A 15,590-nucleotide genomic window follows, 5' to 3' on the forward strand; every position below is an offset into this window, starting at 1 on the left:
TCAGGTCTCACAGTTAGGTCTTTGATCCATTTTGAGTTTATTTTGGTGAATGGTGAGAAAGAATGGTCAATTTTCATTCTTTTACATATGGCTTTCCAGTTTTCCCAGCACCATTTGTTGAAAAGACTTTCTTTTCTCCATTGTAGGCCCTCAGCTCCTTTGTCAAAGATAAGCTGTCCATAGATGTGTGGTTTTATTTCTGGGCTTTCAGTTCTGTTCCATTGATCTGTGCATCTGTTTTTGTACCAGTACCATGCTGTTTTAATTATTGTAGCTTTGTAGTAAGTTTTGAAGTCAGGAATTGTGATGCCTCCCATTTTGTTCCTTTTTCTCAGGATTGCTTTAGCAATTTGGGGTCTTTTGTTGCCCCACATGAATTTTAGGATTCTTTGTTCTAATTCTGTAAAGAATGTCATTGGGATTCTGATTGGGATGGCGTTGAATCTGTAAATTGCTTTAGGTAGAATGGACATTTTAACTATGTTTATTCTTCCAATCCATGTACATGGAAGGTCTTTCCATCTCCTTGTGTCGTCATCCACTTCTCTCAGAAAGGCCTTGTAATTTTCATTGTATAGGTCTTTCACTTCCTTAGTTAAATTCACCCCGAGGTATTTTATTCTTTTTGTTGCGATTGTGAATGGTATTGTGTTCTTGAGTTCTTTTTCTGTTAGTTCATTATTAGAGTATAGAAATGCTACTGATTTATGCAAATTGATTTTATACCCTGCAATTTTGCTGTAGTTGTTGATTACTTCTAACAGTTTTCCAATGGATTCTTTGGGGTTTTCTATATATAATATCATGTCATCTGCAAACAGCAAGAGTTTCACTTCTTCCCTCCCTATTTGGATTCCTTTTATTCCTTTTTCTTGCCTGATTGCTCTGGCCAGGACCTCCAGTACTATGTTAAATAAGAGTGGTGATAGAGGGCATCCTTGTCTCGTTCCTGATTTCAGGGGGATGGCGCTCAGTTTTTGCCCATTGAGTATGATGTTGGCTGTGGGTGTGTCGTATATGGCCTTTATTATGTTGAGGTAGTTCCCTTCTATGCCCATTTTGTTCAGAGTTTTTATCATAAATGGCTGTTGAATCTTGTCAAATGCTTTCTCTGCATCTATTGAGATGATCATGTGGTTTTTATTCCTCAGTTTGTTGATGTGGTGTATCATGTTGATTGATTTGCAGATGTTGAACCATCCCTGTGTCCCTGGTATCAGTCCCACTTGATCATGATGTATGATCCTTTTGATGAATTGCTGAATTCTGGTTGCCAAAATTTTCTTTAGAATTTTTGCATCTATGTTCATCAGCAATATTGGCCTGTAGTTCTCTTTTTTCGTGGTGTCCTTGTCAGGCTTTGGTATCAGCGTGATATTGGCCTCGTAGAATGTGTTAGGAAGTGTTCCATCCTCCCTAATTTTTTGGGATAGCTTGAAAAGGATAGGTATTAAATCCTCTCTGAAAGTTTGGTAGAATTCCCCAGGAAAGCCATCTGGTCCTGGGGTTTTATTCTTTGGGATGTTTTTGATTGCTGTTTCAATCTCTTTCCTTGTGATTGGTCTGTTCAAATTGCTTCTTCTTGAGTGAGCTTTGGGAGATTGTAGGAGTCCAAGAATTTATCCATTTCCTCTAGGTTATCCATTTTGTTGGCATATAATTTTTCGTAGTATTTTCTTATAATCCGTTGTATTTCTGCAGAGTCTGTTGTTATTTCTCCTCTTTCATTTCTGATTTTGTTTATTTGAGCTTTCTCCCTTTTTTTCTTTGTAAGTCTTGCTAGGGGTTTGTCAATTTTATTTATCTTCTCAAAGAACCAGCTCTTGTTTCATTGATCCTTTCTACAGCCTTTTTTGTTTCCATAGCATTTATTTCTGCTCTGATTTTTATTGTTTCTCTACTTCTGCTGACTTTGGGCTTTGTTTGTTCTTCTTTCTCTAATTTGGTTAGGTGTAGTCTAAGATTGCTTATTTGGTATTTTTCGTTTGTTAAGATGTGTCTGTATTGCGATGAATTTTCCTCTTAATACAGCTTTTGCTGTATCCCATGTGAGTTGGTATGGCATGTTATCATTTTCATTTGTCTCCAAGTATTTTTTGATTTTTTCTTTAATTTCTTCAATGATCCAGTGCTTGTTCAGTAGCGTATTGTTTAGTCTCCACATCCTTGTGCCTTTCTCAGCTTTTTTCTTGTAATTAATTTCTAGCCTTATAGCATTATGATCGGAAAAGATGCTTGTTATTATTTCAATTGTTTTTAATTTGTAGAGGCTTGCCTTGTTTCCCAACATATGGTCTATCCTTGAGAATGTTCCATGCGCACTTAGAAGAACATGTATTCTGCTGTTTTGGGATGAAGTGATCTATATATGTCTATTAAGTCCAATTGTTTTAGTTTTTCATTTAGCTCCACTATTTCCTTGTTGATTTTCTGTCTGGATGATCTGTCCATTGATGTGAGTGGGGTGTTGAGGTCCCCTACTATTATTGTGTTGTTTTCAACATCTTCCTTCAGGTCTGTTAATAGTTGCTTTATGAATCTTGGTGCTCCTGTGTTGGGTGCATAGATATTTATAAGCGTTGTTTCTTCTTGATGAAGTGTCCCTTTGATCATTATATATTGTCCCTCTGTGTCTCTCTTTACCTGCCTTATTTTGAAATCCGTTTTGTCTGATATAAGTACTGCAACACCTGCTTTCTTTTGCTTGCTATTAGCTTGAAGTATTGTCTTCCACCCCTTCACTCTGAGCCTGTGTTTGTCCTTGGGGCTGAGGTGTGTTTCCTGGAGGCAACAAATTGTTGGATCTTGTTCTTTAATCCATTTTGCCACTCTGTGTCTTTTTATTGGCGAGTTCAATCTGTTTACATTGAGGGTGATTATTGATACATGTGGGCTTAATGCTGTCATTCTGTTGCTTGTTGTCTGGTTTTCCTGCATTACCTTTGTTTCTTGTCCTTTGTGTGTTAGCCTACCCATTGACTTCTGCAATTTCTTATGCTGGGTTTCTTAGATTTTTCCTTGTTTATGTTTTGTGGCTCTGTTCTGTTTTTTTAGTTTAGTGGCTACCCTGAAATTTGTATTTAGAGTCTCGTATATAATATGTCTGTTAAAAGTCTATTGCCTGGTGGTCTGTTACTTACTTGGCCTCGACTGATTTAGTCCCTTTGCTCTTCCCCTCCTAAATTATTATTTTCATCTCTTATTCCAACTCGTGTTATGAGTTTGTAGTTAGAGTGATAAGGTCGTCTTTACTTTGTTGGTTTCCTTACCTTTATCCTAATGCTGTAGTTGAATATTTGCTGTCCTATTCTGGTTCTATCTATCTGTCTCCCTACTCTGTGGTTTGTGACCCCTTTCTCCCTGTTTTTCTTTTTTCAGATATGAGAGCCTTCTTGAGGATTTCTTGTAGTGGAGGACTTTTGGTTACATATTCCCTTAACTTTTGTCTGTCTGGAAAAGATTTAATTTCTCCCTCATATCTGAAGGATATTTTTCTGGATAGAGTATTCTTGGCTGAAGATTTTTATCTTTTAAAGTTTTGAATATGTCACTCCATCCTCTCCTAGCTTGTAAGGTTTCTGTAGAGAAATCCACTGAAAGTCTGATAGGAGTTCCTTTGTAGGTTATTTTCTTCTGTCTTGCTGCCCTGAGTATTCTTTCTTTGTCTTTCGTTTTTGCCATTTTTACTACTATATGCCTTGCAGTAGGTCTTTTTACATTGACAAATCTAGGAGATCTGAAAGCTTCCTCCACACACATTTCTCCCTCAATCCCTAGATTTGGGAAGTTCTCTTCTATAATTTCATTAAGCACACTTTCTGCTCCATTTTCCTTTTCCACATTCTCAGGAATTCCCATGATTCTTAAATTCGTTCTCCTCATTGAGTCTGCTATTTCTCTGATATTTTTCTCATTCTATTTAATCCTTAGTTCTCTTTCTTCCTCTGTCTGGTGCCATTCAGCCTGTCTATCTTCGATTATGCTAATTTGCTCCTCTATGGTGTCTACATGGGCATTCAGGGAATCCATATTCTGTTTTATCTGGTCCATTGTATTTTTAATCTCTAGTATTTCTGTTTGATTCTTCTTTATAGTTTCAATCTCTTTTGTGAAGTAACTCCAGAACTCATTGACTTGTTTCTCTATCTTTCCCTCTACCTCATTGAGTTTTTTGATGATAGCTGCTCTGAACTCATTTTCACTTAGTTTACATATTTCTAAGTCCTCAGGACTTAATTCTGTGTTTTTATTGTTTTCCTTCTGGTCTGCACCTATTATAAATTGCTGGATGGTAGAGGAGCGGTTTCTGCGCATGATGGTAGTATTCAGTTCCAGTTACAGCCTGTCATCACTAGATAGGGGTCGAGATCCGCGTGTTCTGAGCTCTCCACCTTCAGGCAAGATGGCGTCCAGTGCTGGTTGGGGGAGGAGGGACTCTTTCTCTCGCATGCCCATCTGGATTCAGATCAGCTCTCGTTCTCTGGTCTCCCGGGGCCCTGGCTTGATGGGGTCCCCACACATGGAAGCTTTTCCCCATCAGCAGGTTTCCACTGCACTGGTGGCCGGAGTCCTGGGTGATCCCCCAGTCGCGTGGCCCCTCCCCCACTCCTTCCCTCACCCACCGCAGTGATCCCAGTCTCTAGGGGAGGGAGCGAAGTTCTCTCTTACCCTGTTCCAGCTCCTCCGAGGCCTGCTGCAGCTTCTCCATCCTCCGTCTTCTTGTTTCTGTAGTTTTCTGATGGTCTGGCATTAGGATTATTGGCTGAAATTCAGTTATTCCAATCCTTTGTTGTAGTTTGGACAGGAGAGAGTCCCGGGTCAGCTCACCCCGCCATTTTGCTCTGCCCCTCTCCTCCATTTGTCCATTTTTTTGTCTTTTTCACTTTCTGAAAATTTTGTAGAACTATATTTTCTAATCTGTTTACTGATTTTTTTTTTAGCTGTTATATTTGTGGTTTCCCAGAGCTCTTTCTGTTACTTTTTCTTTTTAAAGCAACCCATTTTATGAGTACAGTATCTTCTCATCTTTCTGGGAGTTTTAATTATAATTCTTTGAAATATTCTTTTGTTCCATGAATTGTCTCTTTTCTAAGTTCCTATTTTCCTTGACTTTGATTTTGTCTCTTTCTTCCATATCTAAGGCCTTCTTTAGATGTCTAGTATCCTGCATTGATTTTTATATTTAGGAGTGAAACTCTGAAAAGCTAATCAGAAGTTCTATGTGTGTAGGCTTCTCTGTAGGGCTGTCACGTGGTTAGCTGGCAGTTGACTGAGAACATCCAAATATCAGTGTCTGTAGGTCTTTTTTCTGGTATGGATCAGTTAGTGTTGAGAAAGATCCACTACTCCTTTGCCTAGAAAAAGCATTCTGGAGCTGGTTGAGAGAAAGGACATGGAGATCTCACCTTTCAACATGCAGACTGTATCTGATTCTTCACTTCTTTTTTTGGAGAGTACACCTCTTCAGGCAGTAGTTTCCTGGCTGGTTAGCGTGGGGATGGGAACCTTGTTGGTCTATTTTGTTCCTTATACAGACTTTCAGATAATCTCTCTATATTTAGTCCTCCACCTTCTGCCTTCTGCAGTTCCTAATGACTCTAATTTTTTTCCTTTCTTTCTTTTTTTTATTTTTTGCCTCCAATTTTTGAACCTGTTTGGGTTCTATGGATAGACTCAACTTCTTTTGAGTTATTCGTCTTTGTAGGCATTTAGATTTGATCATACTACTCTCTAAGTCATATACCATTGCTTTATCTGTGCTCTGTCTTCACCTTCTTTTTTTTTGTTTGTTTTTTTTGAGGAAGATGAGCCCTGAGCTAATATCTGCTGCCAGTCTTCCTCTTTTTTCTGAGGAAGACTGGCCTTGAGCTAACATCCGTGCCCGTCTTCCTCCACTTTATATGTGGGATGCCTACCACAGCATAGCTTGATGAGCGCTGCCATGTCTGCACCCGGGATCCACACCAGGAACCTGGGCCACCGAGAAGCGCAGTGTGCACACTTAACTGCTGCGCCACCGGGCCAGCCCCTGTCTTCACCTTCTGAGGGGTAGAGTTACATGTGTTTCCTAGTTTTATTGAAGAGGAATTATGTGTGTTTGGTATCTTGTTCTTTTAGTTTCAATCTTAAAAGATCCCACTGTCTTCTTTTGTGTGTCTGAGGAAGATTAGCCCTGAGCTAACATCTGCTGCTAATCCACCTCTTTTTGCTGAGGAAGACTGGACCTGAACTAACGTCCGTGCCCATCTTCCTGTAGTTTATATGTGGGATGCCTACCACAGCATGGCTTGCCAAGCAATGCCATGTCTGTGCTCAGGGTCTGAACTGGTGAACCCTGGGCTGTCGAAGTGGAACATGTGAACTTAACTGCTGTGCCACTGGGCCGGCCCAAGATCCCACTATCTTAAAACAAGTCTCAGTAGAAAACTATGTTACAAGTTAATCAAAGTGACTTTTTTTTTTTTTTTTGCTGAGGAAGATTTGCCCTGAGCTAGCATCTCTTGCCAATCTTCCTCTTTTTGCTTGAGGAAGATTTGCCCTGAGCTAGCATCTTCCTCTATTTTGTATGTGGGTTGCTTCCATAGCATGGCTGCCAACGAGTGTTGTAGGTCTGCACCTCGGACCTGAACCCAGGCCACTGAAGTGGAGTGTGCTTGCTGAACTTAACCACTAGGCCACAGGAACAGCCCTCAAAATGACTTTTTAAAAAATTATAGGGTTTGTAATACTTTGGTCCTTACCTTCTTCCTGATTTTCACTTAATCAGTACAAATGACTTCTTAATTTAAAAGCTAAGGAAAAAATTCTGTGACCACAACTTTATTGGTGATTGTCTTAAAGAAGCAATTTAGGTATTCTAAACATCAGTTTCTGTGTCATTAAGTTAGGGATTAAACTACTATCTGACTCTCCCATTGGAATCATTTGAGATTAATGATTTTTTTATCTGCAAGACATGTTCAGTGTAGAATTGGAGACAATATAATAATATTTGTTCTAGAAATGTTGAAAGAATTAGTGGTGAAGATTTTTAGAGTAATCCATTCCTTTTGATATGTTGCTTATTCATGCCTGATTATCAGAGCTGACCATAATTAAATCTTGAGTAAAGGACATTTCTGGCACAGGTATCATCAATGAAAAGAAGCGGGTGTTGGGGTTTTTTTCGCTGATGATTGGTGGGCGCAGTTTATTGGAAAACCCATAGACTTAATTACTGCTAAATGTCAGGCCTCCTTTTTGGGCCCAGGTATCTAAGATCTAACTTGCTTGCCTCTCCTTTTGCTTAGTTACCACTCTTTCCCACTCTCAGGGTTTTTCTTTCTCCTAAGCCTCTCTAGAGAATCAGATACTGCCTCATTCTTTTCCTTCCTGTCCCTGAAAACAAGCTCACAGTAAAATTATGAAGGTGAAGAGGTTGCTAGGGTTAAGTCCAGGGTTTTAGTTTTTAAATCCCTAGGTAAGATGATTGTATACTCCCTTTGAGTTTCTTCCTTCTGATTTTATTTTTCTGGAAGCAGAGAGTACCAACCCTCTTGACCTGAGTGTGGTAAGAATAAACTTCTTTTCAGCCTTGAAGATGAAATCAGTAGAATCAGGTGTCCCCTTATCTTTTTTTGTTTTTTGTTGAGGAAGATTAACCCTGAGCTAACATCTGTGCCAGTCTTCCTCCACTTTATATGTGGGTTGCCGCCACAGCATGGCTGATGAGTGGTGTAGGTCTGCACCTGGGATCTGAACTCGTGAACCCAGGCTGCCAAAGTGGAGCATGCCAAACTTAACCACTACACCACAGGGCTGGCCTCAGGTGTCCTCATGTCTTAAACGAGTTGTTTGTATCTGGACAGTCTGTCTGGATTTATCAGTTCTCCTGGGATTGTTTACTTCTTACAGGAATGGTATCATTTGGGTATTTGCTCATGGTGGAATATTGAGGAAAGACTATTTCCAACAGCTATCTCTCTATCCTACCAGTTGCAATAAAAATGTACTCTGGAAGCAAAATACTATTGCTCATGGCACTAGTTCAGCCCATACTATAAATTTTAGAGCCTTTGGCCAAACGCTTGTGGCTCACAGATTGGTCATACGTCTTTCATTCTTTTATTGAACCAATTGAGAACCTGCAATGTGCCAGGCATGCTAGATACTAGGATTCAGCATTTGAGACAAATGTAGTCTCTGCCTGTCACTCTGCTTATTGTATATTCAAGGGAAGAACTGACAAACTTATTCTTACAGTTACTCTTCTACCTGTGTCAAAACCCTTTCTACTTTGGGGTTTAAACCTTTCTTTCCTTTTATCCATCTTTTTCCCCCCACTTCCAAGTCTTGTTATACTGGATATTAAATTGTATTAAGTAAACAATCAGTAGCCTAGCCTTCTAATTCATTGATTATCTCAACTCCATCAGCTTTCACCTCCATTCCACTTCACCAGCCCCCAGGGCTGTATCCTCCACCTCTGACATTTTGGGCTATACTAGAACAATAACTTTCTCACTTCTTTATTCCCACAATGCCTGGTCTTTGACCCTAAGCTCTTTGTTTCTTTGATCTTTCTGTTTTTCCCCCAAGTTCTTAGCCCTGTTCTTATTTCACTTTATAATGAATCCAGTCTAATTAACGTGATCTGCCACTTCAGTCACTTGCTAGCCCCATTGACCTTATGTTCAGGAAAGTCCTAATCTTAATTTAGTTGTTAATGCTCCTTTATCTGTATTTCAGCTACTGAGCATTACTGGCAGAAATCACACAAACATGTACATTGCTGCTGGGCAATTTAATAGTCCCCAAATCACTTCTCACCAATCATTTTTCTACATTTCCCTAGACAACTCCTTCCATTCTCTACAACTGTCAGAGCCTTTACTGTCAATCCCTCTACTCCTGTCAGCAGATTGCCTCTCTTCCTGTCTGAGGCTGTCACATGTGATTCCCTTTGACTTCCTGTTCTAATCCCTACCCTCAATACCATGTTAATCTTCGTTTTTACCTGTCTTTACTTCCTTCTCTCCAGTCATAGTGGGAGATGTCTTCCTCCTCCTTTCCAGGGCTAAGCCTTCTCTTTATGTTTTGGATCCCATCCTTTTCTGCCTATTCAGGGTCTTTTCTCTCTCACTTCTCTCTGTGTTTCCATCCTCTGTCCTGACTTCTTTATTTAAATATATTCATGTCTTTGCCATATTTAGCAAAACAGATCCTTCACTTGAGGTTTCCCTATAGTGTCTACCCTCTTTGCTTTTCATAGCTGAATTTCTTGAGAAGTCATATTTTATTCTTTTTTTACTCACTATATTTTGACTTGACTCTTGTCATTGAAACTCTTGTCCCCTAGGTTACCACCAGTCTCCTAATTGCTGAATCCAATGGTCTTTACTTAATTCATCTTTAGTTTACCTCTCTGTTGCATTGAAGCTATTAACCAAGCATTTTGAAACTCTGCTCCTTCGACTTCTATGATTCTACTTTACTAATTTTTATCTTATCTCTTAGTCCCTTGCTTCTCAGACTTTCTCAAAATTACTTAATTTAAAAAATTTAAATCTCCTGAGCAGTTAAAAAGTAATATATCTTTGAAATTTTTCACAAAGAGTTTCAAGAATAGTGCAGTGATCACCAATTGTTGTTTGCCGTGTTTTCTTTGTCTGCCCCTCCCTCTTTCCATCCCACCTGTCTCTCTCTCCCCATATGTATAAATGTATGTATATTCAAATTTTTTATTTTATTTTTTTGCTGTACCATTTGAAAGTTAGTTGTAGACATCATAGCACTTCACCCTTAAATTCTTTATTATGGTATCTGTTAAGAATAGGGCATTTTCACACATAACCAATTGATATACGATACTGTTTTCTAATACATTGTCTGTTCTCAGACTTCCCCAATTGTGTCAATAATATGCTTTAAAGCTGTTTTGTTTTTAATATCCAGGATTAAATCAGGGATCACACATTGCATTGAGTTGTTCTGTCCCTGTGTTCCTTTACTCTAAAGCCAATCCCCACCCATTTTTTGTCTTTCTTGACATTGACATTTTTTGAAGTCTCCAGGCCTGGTGTTTTGCAGGGTATCTGTTAATTTAGATATATTTCATTGTTTCCTCCTGAAAACATTTAAATTGTAAATTTAGGTTAAATACTTTTTGCAGCAGTATTTTGCAGGAGTATTGTCTCCTCACTGCCTGGGCTCAGGAAGCACATTATGTCAGTCTGTCCCATTATTTGGTGAGATTGAGTTTTATCACTTGATTAAGGTGGTGTCCTTCAGACTTTCCATTGTACAGATACATTTTTCCCTTTGTAATTAATAAGTATCTATGGAATGATAGAGACTGTGAGAATATTCTGTCCTAATAATCTTTTACCCAGTAGTTTTATCATCTATTGTTTCTTGTCCAAGTCAAATGTTACTATGGTGGTTATAAAATGGAAACTTTTCTATTTTTATCATTTTTTTCTATATTAGTTGTTATTCTTCTGTAAAGAAGAGCTTTTCATACTTACTTACTTTTTTTTTTTGGTGAGGAAGATTGTTCATGAGCTAACATCTGTGCCAGTCTTCCTCTATTTTTTATGTGAGATGCCACCACAGCATGGGCTGATGAGCAGTGTGTAGGTCTGTGCCTGGGATCCAAACCTGCAAACCCCAGGCTGCTGAAACAGAGCATGCAAACTTAACCACTATGCCATCGGACCAGTCCCCGTACTTACTTTTTTCAATTTAATTTTTAAAAGGAGTCAGTATGGATGTTTTTTTTTTTCAATGTGTTATCCATTTCTTTCATTTTTTGTTTTGCTCCTCAAATTGTCCCAAATTTTGCTAGAGAGAGCTCTATTAGGATGGTGTCTGTGTCCTTTAGCATATCAGTGTCAGTTTTTGAGTAGTTCCTTACTTTCTGGTACAGTGAGTACTCCAGGTTTACCCTGCTCTTTCCCTGACCCTGGCCTAGAAGCAGCTGTTTCTCCAAGGAAACCTGGTTTCTTTTGGTAGAGAAACCAAGATCTGGGTTGATAGCTACTAAACTGTCATTGTTTCTGGCTCCTTCAGTAGACAGCACTAGGAAGTTTTTGCTTTAAATCATGGCTTCATGTTGATATCCCTAATTCCAGTCTAATTCCATAGGCTGCTTCTTCCCTCAGTCCATATTTGCATCATGATTTTTCCACAGTGAGGAGCCAGGTGACAACATCAATAAATTTACTCATTTGCTCAGTTGTACAATATATGCATAATAGCTTGAGAATTATAATACCAATACTACTGGCAGCTACAAACCTACCAAGTGTGGTTTAAGATTTCTCTGCAATTTTTGTTATGTATATACCACTGACTGTGTGCAGTATCAAGTTATTTAAATATCTTTTTTCTCCTTCTGTGGTAAAATTATCAATGTAATATTCAATTAAATTTATGTTTTTCTGTTGTATTCAGTTTTATTTTCCTCCCCCAATCTTGTTGACTGAATTTTATTTTTGGAATGTATAAAACATTAACATGGTTCAGAATTCAAAATCTCCATTTTATAGTCACAGTAATGATGTTTAGGTAAGAAAAAAATGAATGATAAAACCCTTGAACTTTTACTGAGAAGCTGTACTCAAAAGTCCCATTCCCTCTCCTGCCTTTCCACTGTCATTAGCTTTTGGTTTATCTTGGTTGTGTTCGTTATTGCGTATATAAGCAGATACATTTATATTCTTAGTTCCCCTTTCTTACACAAAAAGTAGCATACTCTGTATACTGCTGTGCCGTGTATGCTCTTTTGCATCTTGCTTTCATAGAGATGTTCCTCATTCTTTTTATAGCTTTCTTACATATTGGGTAGATAGTCCATAGGTTTTCGGCCAATATCCTGTGCATGGGCATTTAGGTTGTTTCTATTGTTTCACTTTTACAACGAATATTGCAACTGATAACCTTGTGTATATGCTTTTTTTGTTACTGGAAGTGTGCCAAAACTTAGTCCTAGCACTTAGACTTAACGTGTCCAAAACAATGCATCATTTTCCCAAAACTTTTTTCTTTATTTCCATTCCCTGTTATTGAATGACATCATTCTTTATCCTATTACTTAAGCAGAAACTATGGTATCATTTCATCTCATATCTAGTTAGTCAGCAAGTGCTTAATAATGGACCTTTTCCCTTTCTCTATTTCCACCCTGATTTTCTTAGTTACAGGTCTTACTTCTTGCTTAGTTTACTGTACTAGCCTCCTAACTGGTCTCATTTCTTCCCTAAAACTCTGCACTACTATTAGAACTGTCCTTCTTAAAGCCAAGAGTTCTTCATTTCCCTTACATCAACATTTCTCCTCTGCCTCTAAGATAAGATTCAAACACTTTTGCCTAGATGTGTAGGCCTTCCATTTCCTGGTCTCCAGCTACATCTCCAGCCTAATCTCTAACCACTTCTAACTATACTCAACTATTTACAGAGTCCCTAGACATGTCCTGTTCTGTCAGGCCCCTTTTGCACTGGGAATGCCCTTTTTTTAGCCTCCGCATTTCATCTTAATAACTTTTGATGATACGGCTTAGGTATCATCACCTCCAGGAATTCTTCTTGCCGAGTCAGGTGCAGTTCCCCTGTTCACCCATATAGCTTACCTTGGTTGATTTATCTCTTGCCTGAGACTTTAGCCTCCTATGGGCCAGAGACCTGTTAGTTCTGCTTTCTTGTTACAGAGTTTGGAACATAGTAGACATTCAACAGTTAATGAATATATGAATAAATTTGATCTGTTTATGTTAAAAAAAAGTATCTCTAGGGTTTTATTTACATGTCCACTGCAAAAAATCCGAACAGTGCAGATATATATAAGAAGTCAATGCCTTCCATTACCCTATCTCAAACTCTCATGGGAGCTGTGATGAATAGTTTAATATTGGCAAAAAACAAAAGCACAAGATAGATTTTCCTTTTACTGTAGAATAAAAATGTCTACTATTTTGTTCTTATAGATCATCTCTTTTCCTTTAGGCAATGATAGTAAGAAATGCTAAAGATACAGCTCATACAAAAGCAGAACGGAATATTCTGGAGGAAGTAAAGCATCCCTTCATTGTGGATTTAATTTATGCCTTTCAGACTGGTGGAAAACTCTACCTCATCCTTGAGTATCTCAGCGGTCAGTACACACAGTTTGGTGTAATTATTTGCATTTGCTCCAGAAGCTGGGTCAAAAGATTATTTTCCAGTGGAAAAATGCTTTTTCCCAATGTGGTCAAATAGTTCTTAAAATTGACAAACACATTGACATAAGGAATTCAGATGTGACCAAATGTTTCTTTTTGCAGACAAATATGAAGGAAACTTTAAAGGTTTTAAGTTTTTACCTCATCTGTAAAATTTTATCTTAACCCCTTTGTAATCAATTACTTAACAAAATAACACCCAATTGCTACAGAGCCATCACATTGACTCCACTTGGGTAAGGTACTGTAAATAAACCATTAATGTGTTTCTTTCTAAACTGACATGGAAAACTTAGAATATTTAAGATATTTGGAATTGTGTCTTTAAACAGAAGAGTTTTTTTGGTTTAATGTAGCCTTACTGGTAGATTATGCAGTTTACATTGGAAGTCATCCAGATTTTCTAGGGCTTACCACCTCTTGGGAACTTGTTGCTCCTGATATCATTTGTAGATTTCAGATATCTATTTCCAGCAGACACACTTGAGTTTTCTGAAAAACAGAGATTTCACAATAGCCTGTAACATGGAACAGAAAGCTGCAGAGTTTAGTAAGTTTTTTGTGACTGTTGCCATTTCTTTCTTGTAACTTTATTTTGACATAATTTCAGATTTACACAAAAAAGTTGCAGGAATACTTCAAAGAATCCCCACATATCCTTTGCCTAGATCCCCTAAGTGTTGTCATCTTACCACAATTGTTTTGTTTCTTCCTTCTCTTTCTCTCCCTCTCTATGTATATATATGTATGTGTGTAGATATTTGTATATACACACATGTATATATATGTATGTGTGTATATATTTGTATATACACACATGAATACAGGTATGTAATTTTTTCTAAACTGTTTCATGAGAATGTTGCATACATGATTTCCCTTTACCTCCAAATACTTCAGTGTATATTTTCTAAAACCAACAACAGTATCTTATATAACTATACTAAGATTATCAAAAATAGGAAATTAACATTGATAGCATAATATCTCTCCTTAGTTTTCTTTAGTCTGGAACAGTTCCTCAGTCTTTCTTTGTCTTTCATGACCTTGACATTTTTGAAGAGTATGGACCAGTTATTTGTAGAAAGCATCAATTTGGGCTTGTATGGTATTTCCTCAGGATTAGATTCAGGTTATGCATTTTTGGGAGGACCATCAAAGTGACATTGTGTCCTTCTCTGTGTATCGGATCAGGAGGTACATGACATTTTTATCTTTATCCCATTACTGTTGATGTTAACTTTGATCACATGTATAAGGTGGTGTCTGCCAGTTATTTCCCTGCTGAAGTTTTCCCTTTATAATAAGTATCTTGAGGAGATATTTAAATAATCTCAAAGTATCTCATCTCATCAAACTTTCACGTACAGTTTTAGCATCCATTGATTCTTGCCTGAAACAATTATCTATTATGGTTGCCAAGTGCTTTTTCTTATTGCATCATGCCTCCTTCATTTATTATTTGGCATTCTACTGTAACAAAGAACTTTGTCTTTTCTCCCATTTTAAAATGTTTTTATCTGTTCATTGATTTACATTATTGTGGACTCATGGATTCTGAGATTATTCAGTGGAATATAACTTTTTATTGTCATTATTTATTTTGATACTCAAATCATGGCATGCTTTTTATCACACTGCTGCCAGGTTCATCCAGTTTAAGAGTGCTGAAAATATGGAATATGGGTATTCACTAATTTGCAAGGGTGGTTTAATTATATACTAACATTTTTACTTCAGGTTTGGAATCTATAAATATTTTGAAGTTTATAGACTTCAAAATATTTGGAATTCCAAAACTCATGTATTTTACGTAAGAATAAGAGCACTGCTAAAAATAGAATCCTGGGGACTTAGTTTTAAGCCTATAATTTTTAGGATCTGTTTTTATTTTTAAGGGGCTGATGTTTTTTAACTATGGTTAAAGGAAACCACAAACCCTCTTATTGGAAATCAGTTAGAAAAAGATTGTTTTATTTCCAATCTCTTTTTATTTTCTTTACAGGAGGAGAATTATTTATGCAGTTGGAAAGAGAGGGAATATTTATGGAAGACACAGCCTGGTAAGTGGAATTTTTGTTTTTGCATCGATTCAGGTAATAATTTATGTAATTAAAAGCAAAGCCCTGTTCCCATTGTGGGCAGCCAAATGATTGAATAAATTGTTCTGGAGCCAGTCAGTCATTCAGGACTTCAAGGGGGAGAAGCAGCTTTGGGACTGGGCAGTTATTGGAGGTCACATCATTCCTTTGCCCCCAGGCCTTGGGTGGAACGCTCTTCACGCCAGTTCCTAACAGAACCATTCTCACTGGGGCTTTCTTTCCTTGAATTGGTAAGCTGTCTGCCTTGGCTTTGGGTGAGTGTGGTTTTCCAGTGAAACTTTATGTGTGGA

The 15,590-nt window shown here is 37.8% G+C and overlaps 1 protein-coding gene across 10 annotated transcripts in view; it reads left to right on the forward strand.

Moving 5' to 3' along the window:
- Window positions 1-15,590, forward strand: part of RPS6KB1 (ribosomal protein S6 kinase B1) — a 45,031-nt gene that overhangs the window by 14,836 nt on the left and 14,605 nt on the right. For all 10 annotated transcript variants that reach the window (XR_001381173.3, XR_011423288.1, XR_011423290.1 and 7 more), the window contains exons 5-6: window positions 12,984-13,131; window positions 15,204-15,261. Coding sequence is in view for 3 of the 10 variants with exons in the window: in XM_001503753.5 (XP_001503803.1) it covers window positions 12,984-13,131; window positions 15,204-15,261 (206 nt within the window). In the remaining 7 variants the exon portion in view is untranslated. The remainder of the gene's footprint in view (window positions 1-12,983; window positions 13,132-15,203; window positions 15,262-15,590) is intronic.

Source organism: Equus caballus, chromosome 11 (assembly GCF_041296265.1).
Source record: "Equus caballus isolate H_3958 breed thoroughbred chromosome 11, TB-T2T, whole genome shotgun sequence".
Classification (NCBI taxonomy): domain Eukaryota; kingdom Metazoa; phylum Chordata; class Mammalia; order Perissodactyla; family Equidae; genus Equus; species Equus caballus.